This window comes from Pseudonaja textilis, chromosome 2 (genome assembly GCF_049901715.1).
Source record: "Pseudonaja textilis isolate UNSWEBS1 chromosome 2, rPseTex1.2, whole genome shotgun sequence".
NCBI lineage: Eukaryota > Metazoa > Chordata > Lepidosauria > Squamata > Elapidae > Pseudonaja > Pseudonaja textilis.
In genome coordinates, this window is record NC_141991.1 from 42,300,837 (window position 1) to 42,324,703 (window position 23,867).

General features: G+C 41.8%; 1 protein-coding gene across 1 annotated transcript; it reads right to left on the reverse strand.

Annotated features, from left to right (window-relative positions):
• Positions 1-642: 642 nt before the first annotated feature.
• EFCAB12 (EF-hand calcium binding domain 12) lies at positions 643-23,797 on the reverse strand. Its single transcript, XM_026722833.2, has 10 exons — positions 23,670-23,797; positions 21,932-22,433; positions 20,392-20,577; positions 18,425-18,578; positions 12,626-12,840; positions 11,115-11,328; positions 8,864-8,999; positions 6,018-6,104; positions 4,068-4,175; positions 643-2,545 (listed from the first exon to the last, which is right to left on the reverse strand). The coding sequence occupies exons 1-10, from the start codon at positions 23,786-23,788 to the stop codon at positions 2,287-2,289; spliced, it is 1,980 nt and encodes a 659-aa protein (XP_026578618.1). The 5' UTR covers positions 23,789-23,797; the 3' UTR covers positions 643-2,286.
• Between the last annotated feature and the right edge of the window lie 70 nt (positions 23,798-23,867).

Sequence of the window (23,867 nt, forward strand, 5' to 3'; positions counted from 1 at the left end):
ATTAATCTAACTGTGTTTTTAAAGTACTGTATGATGTATGGCCTGTGCCTAGAATATTGTAGAAGCCTAATTTGTTCATTAAACAAACTGCAGCCAGTTGTAGTTTAATGAACCAGTTAGGCAAATTAGGGCTCAGTGTACTATATAAAATAAATGAAGATACCATTTCCCATGCTAGTTGCATATTCAAAACTTGAATAACATAAAATGTACCATTCATAACTAATATAGCTCTACTATACACATGGATCCACTTGACGTATACAAATGTAGCTTGAGCTAGTGACCAAGCCATGAACAACTCATGGGTTTGACCTGCTAATTTATGAAGATCCAATGATAGGGTTAAATAGCTAACTGAAATCCTTGAAAGCAGCAGATTCAATTCTTCTGTTCAAAGGGTGTGTGTTTTCTGCTGTGGAAAAAAAGCCATGGTAACCACTAACATTAGCCACATTTTATACTGCTGCTCTTTTCCACATTCTATTCTGCCCTTTTATGCCTCCACTGACAACTTCAGTTCAAATTAGGTAGTATACTATCGTTGTCTGGATATTAATGTTCTAATTGCTCCATAAATTTATGTTTGGTTCCAAACATCCAATTGGGAGATTTTGCAAACATACAACAGAAATGAATGAATGATGAATGAATTCTTTATTGGCTAAATGTAATTAAACTCACAAGGAATTTGTCTTAGTGCATATGCTCTCAGTGTACATAAAAAAAAGATACATTCATCAAGAATCATAAGGTACACCACTTAATATAGTCATAGGGTAAAAAATAGGCAATCAAATCATACTAAGAAACAGTCAATATAAATCTTAAGGATACAAATGTCAGCCTCACCCTTATTTGGATCACCCCTTCCCCCTCAAATCAGGGGGCTGTTAGCAGTGGTGGGATTTTTTTTTTACTACTGGTTCTGTGGGCATGACTAGGTAGGCATGGCCAGATGGTCATGTGACTGGGTGGGTGTGGCTAGGTGAGTTTTTTTTCCTCCCGCAGCACCCTCGCCTACTGGGCCTCAGGAAAGCCTCCCCGGGTACTGAAAAAAGCAGCATTTTGAAGGTAAGTATAACAGCAAAGGGGGGGGGATCAGCTGTGCTGCACGATTTAGATTAGCTAGAAAGCAAGAAATCTGATGATTTCCTGCTTTCTAGCTAATCTAAATCACACGGCACAGCTGATCGTCAGAAATACTGCTTCGGAAGTACCAAACTGGTAGCGTTTTTTTTACTATCAAATTTTTTTACTTCCAGAATTATCCTGCTGGCATGACCATTAAATTAAATATTTCCAAGTTTGGCTGCAGAAGTCAAGCCAGGCTTATTGAGGTTTACCTGTCCAGCAAGAATGGGGCTATTGAAACAATAAAGCCTTGCTAGTGGTCACCTAATATAAGGGCTCAAAGAATATCAAGACACTTCCTAAATGCAATTTTGTAATCCTCCAAATGGTAGCTTGAGAAAACCCTTTATACTGCATAGGATTTCCATTTCTGCAGTGCAGTATATTGTATGTAGATACTACAGGATGAGATAAAAACTGACGATCTTCCATCTCCACCAGAAAAGGTTATGATGGGAGGTGTTCATTTTGGGAAAAGAATAAATGGAGGACAGTATATGACATAGGTTGATAAAACTATCTGCAGTGTAGGAAGATTATAAAGAAGGGAATTTCCTCCTTCTTGTGAAGGAGGAAACCAGGGCAGCTTAGGAGCTTTAGGGGTTTTCCAGATGCAATTTGTTGGTCACACTGGAAACAGAATGCTTAGCTAGTCTTTTGCCTGATGATGCCGGGACACAAAATAGGGACATTATGCCAACAAATATGTCACAGCCCTTTCATCTCCTTCAACCTTCTCAGCAGTACCATTATTATAACAGTGTTTATACATCTCCTGCAATAACAGTGGGGAATGTGCAACCTAAAGAGTCTGTTTGACTGTCAAAGCTAATGGGCACCGTAATCTCATTTTAGGACGCTACCAATTTCCCATCCGTTGAAAAAATGGCATATTTCCTGTTTTGTGTACCTCTCTGTTTCTAAGGAGGGAATAGAAGCAAACCTGTTTCCCCAAAAACCCAGACATTCAAACCTTTCATTGAAAATCAGTAGCATGGTCATTCACACAACACGCTTAAACTACATACAAATTGATTGTTTGAAAGCCCCTTTCACTAAGCCATAATTTTGTCATACTGTGTATATATAGGACTATGACCCTCTATTAGTCCAATGGAGCAGCTTTCTTGGTCAAGTTCTTCAGAAAGGCCATCAAATGTAATAGTTATGTTTGCGAGTTTCTGGATCCCCTAAGGTCATGTACCCCTTGTTGTTGACTGGCCAGTTGCGACGTGGAACGTTAATACCAGGATTGACCGGGCGTGTGTGAGAGACATGACTGAACAGAACTTCACTTCTATCCTCTCTTGGTTCAAGTAGATACAAGTGCAGCTTATCAAGGAGATGCCCCGGCCAGAAATTATTAGGGTTGGTCAAGGGATTCAGGTAGTAATACATTCTCCTCAGTTCTCTGCAAGCAAATAATATGATCATGAAACAATATACAGAAAAAATAAGGTGGAGATTTAATAAAATGAAAATTTGTCATTTTGCCAAAAACCAAAAGAAAAATCTAGGGTTTGAACATAAGCTGCGATGTGTCTTTGATTCCAAATTTGCCAGAATGCCACTATACAGTGCAAGCAGTGGTTTAGGTTTAATATGCTGTGTCAATGCAATTAATATGAAATTCCTATAGATGCACAAATAAAAAATTAAAGGGGAACTGACAATTTAACTTACATTTGTCACCTTAATGAGAATAAATCCTAATTCAAAATAAAAATAAAGTACTGTAACTTAAACCTTAGGTGCAAACTAAAAGGCTTGGGCCCAGCTAATCTGCAACACTGCCTCCTGCTGGAACTCACTTGCATCTGCATTTATTATGTATCCTGAGAAATTTGATGGCTAAAGCAGAAACTGCTCGAAACTGACTTGAAAAAATAAGCACATTTTAAAGCCAGCTACATTTTAATTTAAAAATATAAACTAAGAAAATGAAAACAATATTTTCCTTTTATGAACTGTAAGTAACAGTAGGCAAAATTCTTTGCATGTATGGATTGATTAGGACAGGGACTCAACTTATACCAGTAATAAAATAAACAGATTTACATTTGTTTTTACTATCGTACTATTATTTGGGTGCGACATTTGAATGTTTTAAAATTATTTTTGATGTGCATGATTCTGAATAATCATATTTAAATAAATTTCCCCAAATCAGCTTTATCTAGAGTATACACATCATTTTCCAGAATTCTCCTGCTGGCATGACCATTACTAAAAATTCGGGGAATTCAAAGGCGTCTTTGCAGCTCTGTAGATTTGTAGATACAGTTTTAACGATGAGCTGAAACTAATTAAGTTTGGGAGCTTATGAAGATATTAGACAAAGAAGATAAATGTATCAATGGCCAGTAGTTCTGAAAAAATGAATGGGGCCTTTTCTGTGTATTTGGGAGTGGTTTAAGAGCAAAGAGAGGGGAAATTAGCTTTTTTGAATGTTCGTGGTTTTGAAATGGCACTATAATTGCCCCGTGACACTAAAGTCAGCTACTCTGCCCCTTAAAATCCACCCTAAATGCTACAACGCAGGCAGGAGGAAACAAGTCTAGGATTTCTGCTGCAACTGTCAAAGTATTTCAGGGTGTGCAAGCCGGCATTATATACTTGACTTTTAGCATTGCCCACTATGGTTTACGTGATATTAAAAAACAAAACATAATGCTGAAGTCCTCAGGCTCATAATCTTTTGTTTAAAATATTATTTAAAAAGAGAAGGAGGTTGAAAGAAGGAAGCTTAGAAAAAGAAACTGGGGTGGGGGGGAGGAAGAAAGAATTAATAAAAGTTATGAACGAAGAACAGGAAGAAAGCGAATTATCAGGTGAACAAGGAGAATCAAGAATTTCTAACAATCCCTATGCCAACTTCTAGACTGATGTAGATCTTTAATGCTGAGCTCAATGAAAGAAATGTAAAGTCATACCTTTCCATGTATTTTTTTGTAAACTCATCTAGACCCTCAGGCAAATTCTCATCAAGAAATTTCTCATTCCAAATATCCGATGGGGGATATATTCTTTTGGAGTGTTTACTGCAAAGCGTAAAGAATTTCAATTTAGAATCAAACAGTATTTAAAAAAAACAGTTGGGCAGCTGGATGGCAAAAAAAAGAAAGAAAGAAAGAAATGCTATACTGTAGAGCAGAGGTCTCATTCTCATGGGCCGCAGGCCAATTGCAGCCCGCAGGACAATATCCTGTGGCCCCCACCGTGATATGAAAGTATAACATTTGAGGATATTTTTTTAACAACGTTTTTTGTGGAATCCCTTATGCGGCCCAGCCTCACCCAGACTCTGCCTCCAGGACCCCCCAGGTAAATTGAGTTTGAGACCCCTGCTGTAGAGTGTATATTGATGAATGAAAATAACAGGTTAGCTCAGTATTCTTTAACCTCAGCAACTTTTAAGATATGTGGACTTCAACTCCAAGCTGCCTGGGGAATTTGGTAGTTGAAGTCCAACATGAAAATTACTGAGGTCAAAGAACAATGGGATAAAATTATATCCTCTGTTCTCAACATAAAGTCTCGGCTAAGCTAGCATTATGGTCAATTATTTGGTGTCCTCCTTCAGCAAAAACTACCCCTAATTTTCTCTCCATCTTTAAGAGAAGAGATGCAGAAGCGCACCTTTGTATGGCCAGCTGTCAAGGTAGGACAAAATAAGACTCCCTCTAGAAGGGAGTTCTGCACATTTATATTCACATTCATTCACAGATTGATAGTACATAGAAATCTAAACAGCCTTTGAGAGTACATAGCATCTAAATACAACCCAAAGAATCAGATATATCTTTGCTGTGATAGATAACTTTGATTAATCTACAAATAAATTGCATAAATGCATTTTATTGTTTTCGGCCTCATACCATGCATCCCTCAATTTGAGATTACTAATCCAACATAGATTTCAAGTAATTCAACTGGAATTTTGCTGAAAGTTCCAATATAGCATTCCTAAAAGCTTGCCAACACTACAATTCTTTTAGCAAACTATCCAACTCTGGATTAGCACAAAACCTCTGGAAACTGAAAACAAAATTTTAGGATAATTCTGTAATATCAGAGTACATTCCTAATTCTGTGTCTTGTCCACTGAAAAAAATACTCAGTTCAATCCTATTGCAGAAACTTTGCTGAGCTCATGGCAAAGAAATCTTCCATAAGAAGATGTATGCATCTATTATTCCTATGGCAAAATACTTTACCAATAGCATGCAGGATTATACAGAATAATATTGATTTACAACAAAAAATCAATGTTATGTGGTAGGCGAGCAGAAGTCCAAGAAAAAATGATAACCATTTTGACAAGCAAAAAACACAAAAATCAGTTTTGCAGAATGGCTAAATCAAATCAAATACAGGTAGTCTTTGGTTTACGCCTGTAATTGAGCACAGAATTATGGTTGTAAATTGTTGCAGTTATAAGTCTAGGAATCCTGGGACAAGATGTGAAGTTACAACCATTTTTTACCACAATTGTTAAGTGAATGCAGTGGCTGTTAAGCAAATTCATTTTTCCCCCAAAGTGTTTTTTGCTGGAAACTGGAGCATTGTAAACTGGCAAAAAAAAAAAAAGTTGCTTATTGCGTTCATGTGACTGGGGACGCTGCGACCAGCCACAATGGTGAAACAGCTGCCGGCTGCCTAAAATATGATCATGTGACCTGTGGCTAATGTAGCCATTGTAACTCCAAAAATGGATTGTAGATTATTTGAAGGGGAGATTTCTTGTAATTTCAAATGGACATTAAGCGAACAGTTGTAAATTGTGGCCTATCTAAATGGAAGGGAAATGACAGTGTTTGTGGATACTGAAGCTCCATTATTCCAAAAGCTTTTTAGATAATTCTGTTCTACTGAATACATACCTCATCAGTTTCTTAAATTCCCTAAATGACTTCCAGCGGCAGGCCCGAGGCGACTTTTTGACTGGTTTCTTAATTGGTTTTGGCTTTCTAGAAGAAATAAACAAAAAAAGGTGAACAGAAATTGAGAGATTAGGATCAGAGCAGTCTTCCCCACACTGAAGCTTCTTCGATGTGTTAGAGCAGGAGTCTCCAACCTTGGCAACTTTAAGACTTGTGGACTTCAACTCCCAGAATTCCTCACCCAGCAAAGCTGGCTGTGTTAGAGTATATAACTCATAATTTTTTTATCCCAAAGGTGCTTTTTCAAGAGGCAATTGGACTTTCTTGTTTTTCATTTTGCTTCTCACTGAAGAATCCAAGGAACTGAAGAAGCTTCTTGGATGAGAAGCGAAATGCCTTCAAAGAAAAACAAGAAAGCCCACACGTCTCTTGAAAGCACCTTTGGGACAACCACATCCTGAATGCCTGAGAATCTTCACAGAGTAGACATTCCCAAATTTTTAAATATTAACGGGGAAGAAGGCATTATAATATGCTCAGGAAAACTGGGTTGGGATCACTTGTTCATGTGCCTGTAACATTTACACTAAAGTAGAGCGTATAAGAAAAAGCAAAAAGATGTATATATGAATGCACAATCCTTTTTTAAAAAAAAAAATAGCAACAGCACACAATATTCCGTGTTATGAAAAGTTATCACCAGATGCAAAGAAACCAAATCTGTAAAGGTGAATGCTCTGCATGTTCTCTTAAGCAGATTTAGCATTATGGTTCTATGGTGGCCAGCCAGCTGTCTCTAGGGAAACATACGCACAAGGCATAATATGTAGCAGCCAGTCCTGATTTATTCCCGCTATATTGTTTCCAGAAGAACTCTGCCTCTGAACATTGTGGTTTATTCAATTATCTACCTTTATCTATAAAAGTTTTTTCATGTTACAGCTAGAAACTAGCTGGATCAAAGGTTGATTAATGGAAGTGCAATTAATTAAGTGCAATTATGACACTGCAATTAATTGAACAGAAGGGATTCATCACTATCTGATGAACTGTAGACAATTCATATTAATGCCACGAAAAATTCACTATAAAAATATGCATAAATCAACACTACTATGAAATTAAGCATTAATGTGTGGGCCACTTGGGAATTGGCACTGATGTATTAGTAGGACTGCTTTGTCTACCCAGAATTGGAAAAAGTTCAGAGAAGAGCAGCTAAGATGATCAAAGGCCTGGAGACTAAAACATACAAAGAATGGCCACAGGACTTGGGTTTGGCTAGTCTAAAGAAAAGAAGAATTAGGGGTGACATGATAGCAGTATTCCAGTATTTGAGGGGCTGCCACAAAGAAGAGGGGGCCAAATTATTCCACAAAGCACCAGAGGGCAGGACAAGAAACAATGGTTGGAAACTAATCAAAGAGAAAAGCAACCTGGAATTAAGGATAAATTTCCTAACCCTGAGGACAATTAATCAGTGGAACAGCTTGCCTTCAGAAATCATGGGTGCTCCATCACTGGACGTTTTTAAGAAGAGCCTAGACAGACACTTAACCTAAAATTGTATAGGTTCTCCTGCTTGAGTAGGGGGCTGGACTAGAAGACCTCCAAGATCCCTTCCAGCTCATTCTATTCTATTCCAACTGTAGCACCCAATTCAGACATCCAGGGAGAAACCACTTAAGGGCCCTATAATTGCTATGTGGGGAGGACCAACAGTTGCAGATGCTGGATTTTTTTTTATGGCTGTGCCAATGTTGCGGAAGTGCTTCCCAACTGACATCAATTAGGCCTTCTGAAAATTGTTAGTGATCAATTATTTCAGAGAATCTATGGTGACAATTATGCCAATGTGAGGTTGGAGGTCCTTAGTGTTATTTTATAGCAGTGTTGATTTATGCATATTTTTATAGTGAATTTTTCATGGCATTAATATGAATTGTCTACAGTTCATCAGATAGTGATGGGTACATAAATTAGCATTCCTTCTGTTCAATTAATTGCAGTGTCATAAAAGAGCAGCAATTATTTTACACAGGTGAGGTAGCTGAAGTCCTCAAGATATTGCTGGATTATAATCCCCAACATCTTTTACCACTGTCAAAACTGGGAAAAATTACTGGGAGTTGTAGTTAAAACCAGGAGAGAACTTGTTCTTTCTGACAGTGAAAATGTATATCTTTTTTTATTTGGCCTGAAGGCTGCATTTGGTTTTTAAAAAGTGTGTGTTCTCCTTCTGTCCTATTGAAATTATAGTTTCGTGACAAATTCTGGATTTTGAGGAGCTTATTGAAAGCTTTGAAGGAGCCACATAACACCTCAGGGTCCCTATCTTCAGAGACATTTGCTCTATGTTAGGTTCATATGAAACTTAAATAAATGCAGATTAGGATTTGGAGCTTTTAAAATAAAAAAGCACTAACACGAAGAGGAAAACCTAAAGAAAAAAAATGCTGTTGGTTTACTGTTATAGAGTAAGTTTTCAGCTAAGTAAAAGCAAACCCCATCATTCTTCCAGTTCTGCTAATTTATGATAGTGTAGAATGTTCTCAGTGGTAACATGTGTACCAAATATACCTGTGATACCATAGTTTCAGATTATCCAAAAATTAGTTATTGACTAGTTCACAATAAGCATACTTGTTTGCCTACGTATATGTACCCAACTAGAAGATAATTACTGCAATAAGAGAATAATCCAGGGTATATTTTTGATCTTCAAAATAGCAGATTAAACAGACAAACAAACTCTGGTTTTAACGGTAATATGATAGACCAAGAATTTGTGTGAACGTGTATGCTGGTTAATTCATCTCTGTATATGCATAATGAATTAAACAAACCTTTCCTCCTTGGAAGAGCTGTCCACATCAGATGATTGCCCCAGATAAACAGAATTGTCAATATATCCCCCTGGCTGCCTCAACTTCCGGGTGTCCTTTCCGAGTTTCAGGAGCCTGTCTCCTGCGTACAGCAGACCTATGGTACACAGTGGTTGTTGTTGTTTTAAAGAACACGTGTAACATACTACGCAGACTAGTAGTTGTGGACCTCAATCTTTTATGACAGTCTCAGAGCAGAATTAAAAATTAAAACATTAATATGAAACAGAACAGAACAAGATATAATACTATATAAATGTTAGCGGTGAGATCATCGATGGGTGGCCAAAGTCACCTAATTTTACAGAAAGTGTAGCAGAATTTAGCTATGTTCCAGGTGACTATCATACTGATCCAACAGTAACACCTATTTGTAAAAGAGATCAGAATTCCCCAGTATTTTATCTGGTGCCGAGTTATGAGCCTGTGAATCCTCATAGAGGGTACAACATAAGGAAACATGAGCTGTCATTTCAATGGCTCCTTGCCCACACGGGCACAATATCAGCTCATATATGGGATAAGCTGTGGAATGTTCATCTAAATAATTTTCCTCTATTGAATTTACAAAAGAGACTTGTTAAAGCTTTGAAGAATGTTTTGAGAAGGGAGAAAGAAAAAAGAAAAGAAATCAAGTTTTAGGTTATTATTTGAAGTGACTAAAGATTGAGATTGTTAGCAGTAAAAGGAAGGAATATGAAGTTAGTTTATTGATCAAGGTTAAAATAGATGTATTGTTTTCTCTGATAACCCTGACTGTACTTTTGCTGCCCCAGGACTGGAATGATGAGGCTTTAATGATTTGTTTATAAATAAGAGATGGGATATGGGTAGAAGAGACCATTTGTTGCTTTTTAAGAGGAGATAAGTTACTAAAATGGTTTATAGGAGCCTTTCTTTTTTCTATTTAATTTGCATTAGTTTTGTTTTCATTGTAATGTTTAATAAAATTACTATAAAATAGAAGCAAGATGAAACTCTATTCTCCTGCTACGTTGCATAACTTGTTACAGCTACATTAGACTTTTAAACTACTTGTTTTCTAAGAGCAGCAATCACTGTTTCTAAACAACAATTCAGACTAGTAGCTGGATTCACAATGGCCCAGGAAAAACACCCGTGCAGACCAATGGATCATTCTAAAGTTTACAGACAGCATCAATTGCAAACTATATTTTTTTCCATGATTTTATCAGTTAGCACATTTTATGGCAGGAAGATTCTTTAAAAATGATGGAGCAGAATAAAGTCTATATGTAATTGACAATCTGCCGTATGGGTCACACATTTATTCTTCGTTATATGAAAGTTGGGAAGTTGGGTAACTTGTTGATCCTCACTAAGGAAATGAGCCTGAGACAGCAGCTTTAACTCAGAGCTTGAGACAAGATCATAAAACAGAACCCTGATATAGTGTTATACACAAGCCAACGTGGAACTACAGAAATCTAAAGAAATGCAAAAAATATCTGACGGAGTTCAACATGCGCTATTTTTTTACCAGTGTCCTTTGAATTAACAAACCTTTCTTAAATTTTTCTTAGATATTAGGCTAGTAGGAACTGCCCATGTTCTGGAACCTGCCTTTGAAATGGTAAGGATTAAAAAAACATTTTTATTTTAATTCTGTCAGAGTATATTCATGAACTGGAATAGAGTTTAGTAAGAAAGTCAGCCAATGAATAGGCAAGGCAACAGACCAGCCAGCGGAAGCTGAATTGGAAAGTGAAACTAGAAGTAGCCTGGGTGTGGCTCTAGTCTCTGAATTCTAGTGCTCTGAATTGTGAAGCTGTTGCTTGTGTTTTTGCTTGTAACCTTTTCCACGTTGGAAGAATCTATTATTGGTATTGTACATTTTATTCATTTATTATGTATATAAAGAAGTTAAGGAATCCTGCTGAATCTGTGTGTGTTTTCTGGATTTGAATTTCTGCTGCAAAATCTAACAAATTCACAGTCCTGCACGGAGCTATTCAACACAATCTTTAACATCCTTGTTTAGAAACGTCATGAAATTTAATTGAACCCGATTTCTAAGTGCTATTACAACACTACTAGACCCATTTCCCTAAATTTAGAAATATAAAATAGCCTTCCACTTAACATTTTTGTCTGCTAGTGGCTTCTATCCTGAATCTATAAAGCTGGAGCACGAAGTTACATTTGGACTGCCTGATATAAGGCACTCCTAATTGTTTAGTTTTTTCCATACCTCTTTTTAGTGCTCTTTCTGAAATTGGAATTCCATATTTTTTGCAAAGCTTGATACACTGACAGTAGACATAGTGGCATGCCAGTCGATGCTGGTCTACCAATTCTCCCATTTCACCCTCCAGGGAGCTTGGCAAGCAGTGACTATCGACAACTGGGTCTCCAGACCTCACTAGTCTGCACTGTTCTGCAAAGTCTAATGGAGTTGTCTTCCTCTGTTAAAATAAGACAGGGTTTCTGTTATAAAGCAATATTATTGTGCAATAAATCTTATACTGCTAAAGTTGTAACATAGTGGGGGATGAATTAAAAAGACAAAGACATTTTTTTGTCCTTCCACAAGAAAAAAACTCAGCTCTCTGTTGTAAACCTTTACTGAAAATGGATTGAAAAATGTTTTTGCAAAATGTGTGAACTGGGGATGTTTGCTACATAGTAATGATAATGACTTTGCACCAACTGCAACTAAGCAATCAATTCTTAATGTCAAAGTCAAATTCCAGTTTATAAAATCTCTGCCTTACTGCAAAGGGCAGTAAGAGAGCATACCCATTATCACAAATATTGTAGTTCAGAGGGAATCAGTACTTCCATCTGCCATTTCTGCATTTTATACTGAACAGGTGTCTAGTGTTAAAGCTGTATTCTTACCATTATCCCAGTGGAGGAGGAAGATATGTTAGAAATGTTTGCCTTGAGTTATTTGTAAAAATGATAAATAAATAAAAATAAACATCACCCATTATTCAGGAGGTAAGTCAGGGTGCCTGTTAGCATCAGGGAAAAGTGGCAATAGACAGTATAGAGACGGGCAATAGGGAGAGCAGGTTCATAAATGTATGGTTTTCAGCCAGCTCAGCCAGCTTTAACTCAGCAATGGGAAAACCCATTACATCATCTAACCTGATTGAAAATAGGAAAACTGCTGTTCAAGATTCAGGGAAGGTGTTACTCCTCTAATAGAAAGATGATAGGATTAGCCAGCAATTACATATGCTGGACTCTTCCAGAGAGGTAGAGCTATTTCTGTTGCCTACGTTTAAGTGAACGCTGATAGGGAACTACTTTGGCAGTCATCCTTGTGAATGCTGCCCACATTGGGCTTTTTTACTCTTTTACCCTTCTCTGTTGCTTACATTTCAAGAGCCCTGGTGACGCAGTGGTCAGAATTGCAGGCTAACTCTGCCCACTGCCAGTTCGATCTTGACTGGCTCAAAGTTGACTCCGCCTTCCATCTTTCCGAGGTTGGAAAAATGAGGACCCAGATTGTTGGGGGCAATATGCTGACTTTCTAAACTGCTTAGAGAGGGCTGCAAAGCAGTATGAAGTGGTATATAAGTCTAACTGCTATTGCTATTTGTTGAAACATTTAGTGATTTATCTGAAGTACTATAAAACGAAATGGCCTTCTCCCTATAATTCATCCTTACTTTATGCAATCAGTTACTAGTCAGTTCCCATGATCCAAAGCAAATGATTCTAGGGTACAGTCAGACCACAAAAATACAGTACCTGTAGCCGCCGTCTGGTTTCCTTGTATCTCTTCCCAACTATTTCCATTTGGCTATAAGTTAAGTGCCTGCGATCTGGCTCAGTGTTGATGGGAGGAACTTGCAAATGGTTTGACTTAGGTTCACAAGTTACCTGAGAAGATATACTGGATTTGGCATGAGGAATAATATCTCCTTTTGCAGTGATGGATGAAGATGTTGCCACAGGCAATAGCTCTTTAGCATTGTTATTAAAACAAAGGAAAGAAAGCAGAAAATAGATTATAAAGACAATATTTCTTCCTCATCTACTCCCCACTCCCAGCAATTATTGAGCTGTTTTATCATGCTGGCTGCTACTTAGTTCAGGAAATACCTTTTCAGAAATTAGAAAAATGTCCTGTCTTACATTCAACAGTTGGTATTCACAATATTTACTAATCTGTTTTAAATATCTATTAAGGTAACCAAAATAATTAATACGCACTTTATGAATATATATGACTGTTGCTTATTTCTGTACATATATTAAATTGCCAAACTACAGCCAACTTATAGCCAATACACATATAGTATTCTGTCACTAATTGTAATGTCAATTTTTCTTAAATTATTTATATATTCCCCAACTTGCTATCTGTTCTGTACAGACATTTGAACACTCGAAATCCGGCAGCCCGGATTGGCTAAAGCGCACGGCCACCGGATTGGCTGAGTGCACGGCACTGATTGGTCGTTCGGAATCGACCGCGATTGGCTGAGCCGATCGCGGGCGATTCAAAATGACCCGATTGGCCGCAGCACTCAGCAGAAAGTGCTTTTAAGCCGCGCTTCTTCCCCACTCTCACTTCTTGTGTTTTACCCTAATAAATGAGCTGAACCAAGTCACCGACTCGCGTCCTTTGTTCGTATGAGATATACGACACTGGCGACGAGGGTGGGATTTTAAAACAAGTCCCACACCGCACGTGGCCCACGGAACCGCAACCGGCAGCATGGCCAGCGGCAACGTGCCACCCGCTCCCTTCAACCAAGTTACGGAGGATTGGGAATCGTACATAGACCGATTCCTCATGTTCCTGGAGAGTAGCAACCTCAAGGACGCGAACGGGCAGAGGAAAAGGGCTGTTTTCCTCACACACTGCGGGCGCGCAGTGTTTAAAATGGCAAAAGCCCTCGCCAAGCCACTCGACGTAAAGGCCATGGACTGGGCGGATCTCGAACCGCTGCTGAGGAGCCACTACGCACCCGCCATGCCCACCCTCATCCGCCAGCACAAATTCTACCGCCGCGATCAGAAGCAAGGGGAGAGCGTCAGCAACTTTGTGGCCGACCTCAGAGACCTCGGGGGCCTGTGCGGGTTCACCGATCTCGATGAAGCCCTGCGGGACCGCGTCGTCCTCAGCCTCCGGGACCCCGTCCTGCAGAGCCGGATCATGGCAAAGGGCGACATCTCCCTCGCCGACGCCCTTGCCGAAGCCACCGCAGCAGAAGCGACCCGGAAATCAGCGGCCCAATTGTGGCAAGCCGGCACCGCAGAGCGACCCGCCATGACCGAAGCGACCGCGACCCCCGAGAGCCAGTCCGGATTCGACCATCGAGCAGCCGCCTCCACACATCACGGCGATCTCGAATCCCCCTCCGACTCAGAAGATGACGAGGAGGACATCCACCGACTGCAGACGGGACGCGACCGGCGCGAGCAACGGAACCGAAAATCAAAATTCCAGTGCGCCGGCTGCGGCGGCGAACACCCGCGGTCGGAATGCCGGTTCTTTGATGCAATTTGATGCATTGCGACAAGCGGGGCCACATCGCCAAGGTCTGCCGTTTCAAACGGAACCACAGACCCCGCCACCGAGACGGCAGCCCACGGAGGTGCGACAATGCCAGACGTGACAACACCCCCCCAAGGAACCGCGACTGGGATAGCGAGAGCCGTTGGAGCCGGGAAGCGAGGAGCCGCCGTTTCAACGAAAACCGCCAGCGCGAGGAAATGCACCAGACGGTCATCGTTGGCCATTCCTCCAACTGGGATGGCCGGAAGGTCCACGTGGAGGTCGCCATCGAAGACCGCCCCTGCAAAATGGAAGTTGACTCCGGATCTTACCTATCCATGGTCGCGTGGTGGGAAATTAAGCGGCTAGTACCCTCCATGAAACGGCACGAGCTGGAGAGCCAGAAGCTCATCCTCAAAGACTACCAGGGGAATCGCATCCCCGTGGTAGGGACCAGGCACTTCAAGGTCACATTTAAGGGGCGCACCGAAATACTACCCCTAACCATCGTTGAACGAGACTGCCCCAGCCTCCTGGGACTTCAATGGTTCACGCTGTTGGGACTAGAAGTGACCGGCACCAACCACGTCGCCGAGGCGGACTGGGAGGAGCAGCTCGTGCGCGAGTTCCAAGAGGTCTTCGACGGAAACCTAGGCAAGTACCGGGGGCCCCCAATATCGTTCAGCCTTGACCCCACCATTGCCCCTATCCGCCTCAAACCCCGGCGAGTGCCTTTTGCCCTCCGCCCCAAAATCGATGAGCAATTAAATAAGCTCATCGAGCAGGGAGTCCTCGAGCCAACGGACCATGCCCGATGGGAGACCCCTATAGTCACCCCGATAAAGCCAGATGGGTCGGTGAGAATCTGCGGGGACTATAAGGCCACCCTGAACCGTGCGCTACAACAAAGCGCCTACCCTGTCCCAGTAGTGCAACACCTTCTACACTCACTGGGGGGGGGCAGGGTTTTCGCCAAACTCGACCTGGCCCAAGCCTATCAGCAACTGCCGGTCGACGAGGAAACCGCAGAAGCGCAGACTATAGTCACACACCGAGGGGCATTCCGCTGCAAGAGGCTCCAATTCGGAGTCAGCGTAGCCCTGGGGGTATTTCAAAGCCTAATGGAGAGGCTCCTCCGGGGCATAAAAGGGGTAGTACCCTATTTTGATGATGTGTTGGTAGCCGCGGCCGACCAGAAACAATTGGAGGGCCGCCTAAGGGAAGTACTGCAAAGATTCCAAAGTGCAGGACTAAAAGTTAAAAGGGAGAAATGCCAACTGCGCACGGCTCGGGTCGAATTCCTGGGGTACCTACTAGACCAGCACGGAATCCACCCCACCGAGGGCAAAATAAAAGCCGTCAAGGAAGCCCCGAAACCCAGAAACAAAACTGAGTTACAAGCATTCCTGGGGTTGATTAATTTCTACAATGTTTTCCTGCCCCAAAAGGCGACCGTGGCGGAACCGTTGCATAGGCTGCTCGACAAGGCAGCCACCTGGATGTGGGGGAGACGAGAAGAGGACGCTTTCAACAAAACCAAGGACCTTCTCACATCGGACGCTGTCCTCATCCAGTACAGCGAGACACTCCCATCACGGTAACGTGCGACGCATCACCCTTCGGGCGTAGGAGCCGTCCTCAGCCACACCCTCGCCGACCGGAAAGAAGCACCCATCGCCTTTTTCTCAAGGACCCTTTCAAAACCCGAAAGAAACTACAGCCAATTGGACAAAGAGGCTCTAGCATCGTCGCAGCCGTAAAGAAATTCCACGAATACCTTTACGGCAGGACCTTCTCCATAATCACGGACCACAAACCGCTGCTGGGAATACTGGCGGAGACCGGGCCACCCCAATCATCCTCTCCCAAGGATGACAAGGTGGTCCAATTTCTCACCGCCTACAATTACCGGTAATCCACCGCCCCGGTAAGTCAATCCCGCACGCGGATGCCCTCAGCCGCACACCATTACCCACCCTGGACGCTGACCCAGCACCCACCACATCCACCCTGAGCATCAAGACCTTACCCAACCTACCCCTGACCGCGTCAGACATTGCCCTAGCAACCAATAAAGACAAACGTCTGGCGCAGGTCCTAAGATGGGTGGGAAAAGGATGGCCGGAGAAGGACGTGGACAACGAGTTCAAAGCTTACCGGAACCGACAAACAGAGCTATCAACGCAGAAAGGCTGTCTACTGTGGGGGGACAGAGTCATAGTTCCAGAAAAATTGCAAAAAGAAGTCCTGAGCATGCTGCACGAAGGGCACCCCGGCATCGTTAGGACAAAAGCCTTGGCCAGAAGTCACGCCTGGTGGCCAGGGATGGACAAGGAGATCGAAGCCTGGGTGGCCTCCTGCAAGCAGTGCCAGGAATCAAGACCAAACCCCCCCGCCGCCCCAATCCTGGAATGGGAAACCCCTCGGGGGCCATGGTCCCGAATCCACGTAGATTTCGCGGGACCAACCAGAGGACACACCTTCCTGGTAACCGTAGACGCTTACTCCAACTGGCTGGAGGTAAGCAACATGAAGACAACTACCACAGACGCCGTCATCAGAGAACTCAGTAAGCTCTTCGCAACCCACGGCCTTCCCGATGTCATCGTGTCAGACAACGGCCCCCAGTTCACCGCGCTACCCTTCGAGAAATTCTTGGCAGAACGGGGGATCCGACACGCGTTAACGGCACCGGCGCACCCGGCGGCGAACAGAATGGCGGAGAAAATGGTCCAATTCACAAAAAAGACCATCCAAAAGATCGAAACCGGGGACATACAAGACAAAATAAACCGGATGCTACTAATTCAGCACATAACCCCGAGCACTACGACGAACAAGAGCCCAGCGGAGCTACTAATGGGGAGGAAATTGCGATCACCGCTCGACCGTTTGCACCCCACATACAACCCGGAAAGACCCCCTGACTCCACCAGCAAACGCAGAACATTCGCACCGGGAGACAGGGTCTACGCAAAAAACCTTACCGGGACCCCTCTGGATACCGGCAACGATCACCCAGCAACAGGCCCACACTGCATCGCCTTCAAACTACCGACGGACGACCGTGGAAACGCCACATCGACCAATTAAGAGCAAGAACCACCGCGGGAAATACAACCGACACGCAAATACCAGACACTGAAAGGAACTGGCAAAACACCAACCAAGAGGGGAGGGAAGCCCCCAAAGAACAAAAAGAACAAACCCACCCAAAAAGAAACCAGCAGTACTCACCACCTGAAGAACCGGAGATCGACCCACTCGAAGCCTCACCTGGAAGGAGCAGCCGAGCCAGCTCAACCGACCCCGAAGCCCGAGCGGGAGCAGCCAAGCCAGCTCAACCAGCCCGGAAAAGCCGAGCGGGAGCAGCGAAGCCAGCAGCTCGACCAACCCGGGGAGACCAGGAGGGAGCTGCGGCGAGAGGCCTGACTCACCCTTCCAGGCGGTTCCATCAACGAGGCGGAGAGCGACAGGAGTCCCACCCGAACCGGCCGACAGCCAGGAGACAACTGACCAGCGCAAGTCAAATCGGAAAATACGGAGCCCCGCCTACTTACAGGACTACGTCACGTAGGACCAAACCAAGAGGGGAGGGGTGTTCTGTACAGACATTTGAATACTCGAAATCCGGCAGCCCGGATTGGCTAAAGCGCACGGCCACCGGATTGGCTGAGTGCACGGCACTGATTGGTCGTTCGGAATCGACTCGCGGGCGATTCAAAACGACCCGATTGGCCGCAGCACTCAGCAGAAAGTGCTTTTAAGCCGCGCTTCTTCCCCACTCTCACTTCTTGTGTTTTACCCTAATAAATGAGCTGAACCAAGTCACCGACTCGCATCCTTTGTTCGTATGAGATATACGACACTATCCTTCAAATATATTGGGATTACAGTCTAGAATTTCCAAATACAGTACCTTCAAAAAAAACCCTTAGTTGTTTATGATGCCATCAACAACTAAATCTGTAAGTTATCACTAATCAAAGTTATCAGAAACCTAAAAATATTCAATCAACTGTATTGATTTGGTTCCTTGTTACCTTGCTTTGACTGTTTCCAGTTCTCCTTCATATTATCTAGCCATAATCTTTGACATTCAGCTAAGTCAGCCCCAGTTATAATATGTCCTTTCTTTGAAACGGTGAGAAAGACAATGATTTCTTCTAAATCACTTTTACTGATAGGCACCTTTGTCTGGAAACAAACAGAGAATAAAAATTGCACTTAGGTCTGGGACTTGACATGATATAAAAATCCAAGAGGAAACAGCTATTTCAAAGAGAATAATTTCTCAACATTGAGATATAAACAAATCATGGCCCACTTTCAATTATTACTATGTGCACAGGCCTTCATTTAATATGTGCATAGAAACAGAATGTGCATTTTTCTATGAGAAATCATGCAATCCAATAATTGTAATACAAGCAATGCGCACCTTGAACACCAGCAAATTGCAAACTGGTGATGCTTATGTTCATTAAAAATGTCATGAAGCAGTTGGAATTCTTTCTTTTTACTAGCACTTCTGTGCTGTATTTGCACAAACAGATACTCTCATTCAGTTAGGGATATGTGAATGGAAATGGCTTTCATATAATATGCTTCTAAAGAATTAGGGTATATAAATATTTGTTTAAATATAATGTAAGTCAACCATACATGACAAGAATCTAAAATGTTATAGCAAAAGCCTGGTTAACAATTATGGTCCCAAGTATTAAGATTTCAACTTCATTTTTTTTCATCAGACTTTACTGTCCTCATATATTTATTTTTGCTCTTAATCTAACATACTCCGGAACAAACTTTACAAGATTAATAATTAAATTAATAAAATCCTCTAGTCATGGAAAACAACTCTATGCTTCTCTAACAAACTTTTTAGGACATTTTAGGTTTTCCCTATATATGTAATCAGTTAGTGTATTTATAAACTATGAATTTTGGTGTAGTGGTTAAGGTGCTGGCCTAGAAAACAGGTGACTCTTGCCTTAGGCATGAAAGCCAGCTGGGTGACTTTGGACCTATCACTCTCTCTGAGCTCTGATATACTCACTATGTCAGTCTTAAAGGAAATCAGCCTGATTTGGGGTTGATTTGGAAGGACAGATACTGAAGCTGAAGCTCAAATACTTTGGCCACCTACTGAGAAGAGAGGACTCATTGGAAAAGACCCTGGTGTTGGGAAAGATGGAAGGCAAAAGGAGAAGGGGATGAGATGGTTAGATAGTGTCATTGATTCAATAAACAGAATTAGGGCAAGCTCCAGGAGAGAGCCTGTCATGCTATGGTCCAGCCTGTCATGCTATGCCATGGAGAGTCGGACATGACTTAGCAGCCAAACAACAACACTCATGATGAAACTTTTAAAACTTTCTTCTAAAATGGAAAAAAAAATGAATCACATAACTGAAAATCAGTGGCTTTACTGTTGTATTTTGGCAATGTGATGTGGAATTGCACTCGGGACTGCAAAATAAGGGGGCTGGGGTTGCATGTATCCCATAGGCTTCCCACAACTAGCTTAACATATTTTAATAAATCACAATGGGTGGTATTCAATATGCTAAGCCAAAGTCCCCCTTCCCCTCACTATCTATGGGGAAAAAAACATATAGTCAGTAAAGCTAATGAGCAAATAAAAGCCCTTATGGACCCCATGTGAAATTTTCCCCCATTAAGGCATCAAGAAAAAATCCCTACATGGATGCTTATCTAAGTATGTAATCGTGATGGCCACTGTGATGCAGTGGTTAAGGCACTACTCTAGGCTAGAAATGGGAGACTGTGAACTCTACTCCTGCCTTGACATCCTTGATATCAAGCTAGGGGAGCTTGGCCGGTCCCTCTCTTTCAACCCTAGAAGGAAACAGTGGCAAACTACCTCTAAAATCTTGCCAAGAAAAAAATCAGGGACTTGTGTCCAAGCAGTCTTCAGGAGTCAAGAGTGACTCAAAAGTCACAAAAATTAACAACTAGGGAATATAAGGGTTTTTCCACTTACCTCCTGGATAATTCTAAGGAAATCCACTCTTTTGAACTTCATTGTCCTGCTCCTGTCAGCTTTTTTGAAGAGATCCACAAGCTTGAGTTTTTGCTTATGCAGAAGGTTTTGTAGTGTAATAATAGATGGTGGATATGGAGCCTGAATAAGAGGTGTAGTTTTCACTGGTTCAATCTTCGGTGGGATCTGCAGAAGAGACATCCAAACATTTTAAAAGGATTATACTCCACTTTGTTTTGATGAAGTAGAAATGCAACAACTTGGTTAGTTCTTCAGTCAATCAACCAACCATCAGCTGTATTGCAAAACACAAGCAGATTGGTGGACATATTACTGAAGGCAAAAAACAAACAGACAACTGGTCTGACATATGTCCTATTTTTATCTCATTTTGTGGCTTCACTGATTGTATTCGCTGGTCAAATTTATTAATCCAAGGGCTTTGCTAATACTAGAGCAAGAACTCATTTTATAATTGTATTTGTATTTTGCTGCAAAGGAAATAAAAAGCAAGACGGGCTGCCATACATTTCAGGCAGGCAGAACCACAATATGGTAATCCTCACTTAATGACGCTCGCTTAGCAATTGTTTAAAATTATGCCGCCCCCCCCCCCAAATGGTACTTACTACCAAGTTCCAGAGTTTTGATGGCAGCACCCCTCTCCCCACAGTTCCATGACTGCATTTCGGGCACTTGGCAATGGCCAGTTGCAGTGTTTTGCAGTCACATAACAACAATTTACATTTTTGCTAGTTTCTGGCAAAAAAAGCCCCACCCAAAGGAATGAATAGCCTCATTTTAATACTGTGGCTTTCATTTTACAAAAAAAGTTGTAAAATCGAACTTATGATTGTCGTGATTTAGAAATTCTAGACCCCTTTACAGTCATTAACTTGAGGACTACCTGTATATAAACACCAAGTCTATACAAATATATTATATTCTCTTTCAAGACTAAAAATGAAATGTTCCAAAGTCTTTTGACTCAAAAGAGGAAGAAAAGGCTTTAAATCTGGAAAATGCAGATGCAAAGGCCTTGATCTGGATTCTGTAAAGACAGATATTCTCTGCATACATGGCTTCTTTCTTGTCTCCAATAACTCATATTATTATACCTTTGCTCCTACTGCTATAAGCATGTTCCTAAATACAAAATTTAGTGCCCACAGCGCTAAAGATTTATTGCTGGGCTTGGTATAAAGCCTGACTGAAACGTGAGGTATAATTTTGACTTGAGTTCCTGGGACATTGTAATTATCTATTAGATTTTTTATGCTGTCCCTCCTGTAAAGAGTTTGAGACTCTCTCTGTTCTTGCTTTATCCTCACTACAGCTCTCAGACATAGGCTGGACTGAGAAGAGAGACTGGTTGTACAGCTGGTTTATAGTCATCCTCATGAGGACATTTAATTGATGCTCCTCCATTATAGTCCCAAACTCTAATCCACAAGTGGAGCATTCCAGATGTGGTTGAGAAAGGCCATTCTTCCTGCTGGTTCTGTACCATGGCATCATGCTGACTTCCTACTATGCTTACCTTAACACATTGGAGAGCCTGCAATTCGGCTTGAATTTTAGCCTCTTTTCTTTCTTTTTTTATTTTCCCCAGGATGCTTTCTTCTTGCTGAGTGAGAGGCTTCTTTTCAGTCAACCATTCCTCCAGATTTACACAGTTCTCCAACAAATTACGCAGTTGTTTTCGCTCCTTAATCCAAGCTTCCATATTTAGCAGGTCACTCTCCTCAGTGGAAATGCTGTCCTGGGCTTCCGGAGGTGCTGTCAGCTGCTGAACTTTCTCCACTTCACTGGGGACAGGTGGCCAAGGCTTGTGAATACTAGGAGCCACACTGTCCATAGGTGGTGCAATAAGAATACGCCGTCTTGGTTTAGGTGGGCCAAATCTATTTGGTCTCAATTTAAGGGAAAAATAGGGATATTCATTTCTCAGTTTATACTGTTTAAAGCAATGGCTTAAAATCCTATCTGAGGCAGATTCTTTAGGAGACTCTTCATTTAAGGTGGTCTCACTTTCAGTGTCACTGAAAAGAAGGAGTCAAAATCATTAATACCACTCATCCAGTCTTTTTTAAAAATAAAATACAATAAAAACATGATAAAATTAAAATACTTAATGGTACATCTAGCAATATTAATTTCTGTAAATATTAATTTTTGTTTTCTTGGGTACAGAAATAAAGTAACATAATCAACCTAAGATTTCAACAGATATTTAAAGATATGGATTTTTTCAGAAATTATACAGATGGGGTAAAATCTATTTATGAGCTTTCCTTTCTTAGGGGAAAGTGAGGCCACAATGCAAAAGTGATTTTCCGCATATCCCCCCCCCCCCCAAATTCAAATGAGAAAGGACAAAGTTTAAACATGTCAACAAGATTGTATTAAAAATTGCCCAGGTAGAATCCAAAGTGTCTCTCCAGGCAGGGCTGGGATAGAAGCCCCTGAAAGTTCCCGCTCTTGCATTGAACTTGATGGAGCCAAGCATATGAACTGTAGCTAACAGAATGCTTCCAATCTTGATTGGCAGGGCCTGAAAATTCCAATCTCCCACATATGGACACCATCTGGTTGGGGACACTGCTGTGTAAAGAATTACTAGCCTGGAGATAAGATGGCTTTATTTATTTATATCCCACCTTTATTATTTTCTGCAAATAACTAAAGGTGGCTAAACATATCCAAAACACACCTTCTTCCTCCTATTTTCTCCACAACAACCACTTTGTGGATCAGGCTGGGCTGAGAGTGACTGGCCCAATGTCACCCATTTGGGTATCATGGCTAAGGCAGAAGTCATAGCCTCCCACTTTCTAGTGCCTTAACTAGACCAAACTGGTTTCCTAAAGAAATTTCCTAGCTCTTAAACCTATTCATTCGACCATTCAGTGCCAAGAAAATAGAGGCAGAACGTTTGTCCCAAAGAGGCTTTTCCAAAAGTCGACTGGACTTTCTTGGTTTTGTCCTTGAAAACGTTTCGCTTCTCATGCAAGAAACTTCTTCAGAACTTCGATGAGAAGCGAAACTTTTTCAAGTTAAAAAAACAAAACAAGAAAAGTCCAGCTGCTTTTTTGGAAAAGCCCCTTTGGGACAACCACGTCCTGGATGATTTGAGAATCTCCCAAGCCATTCTAACTCGTCATCAAGCGACCGTTCCGATTTCTGCAATCACATCGGATAACTCTACTTATTACCCCTGAGAAAACCAAAAGAAAAATCTTTATGAACCGGGAGGCCCCTTGCTGAATTGTACCAACCGGAGAAATGAAGAAATGGAGTCGTAAAGAGATTGCGTTATGTGAGTGGTCCCTGAATTGTCACTCCGGTTTCTCATGCTTTGTGATAACCAGCTAAGCTGCTCCATTTTGCTCGACATTGCGACGTCCTAGAGCAGAAAACTTCACTGTCCGCGTCTTCGGACCCGTGGTTAAAAAAAACAACAACGCCGTTTTACT

What these genes read in the sequence shown, in the direction of transcription:
- EFCAB12 (XM_026722833.2), bottom strand. Translation starts at nt 23,788, where the DNA reads ATGTCGAGCAAAATGGAGCAGCTTAGCTGGTTATCACAAAGCATGAGA. An exon ending in CTGGAAACAGTCAAAGCAAG is followed by an intron (nt 12,841 to 18,424) that starts GTAACAAGGAAC and finishes ACAATGCTAAAG; the next exon opens with AGCTATTGCCTGTGGCAACA. An exon ending in ACAAAAAAATACATGGAAAG is followed by an intron (nt 2,546 to 4,067) that starts GTATGACTTTAC and finishes ATTTGCTTGCAG; the next exon opens with AGAACTGAGGAGAATGTATT.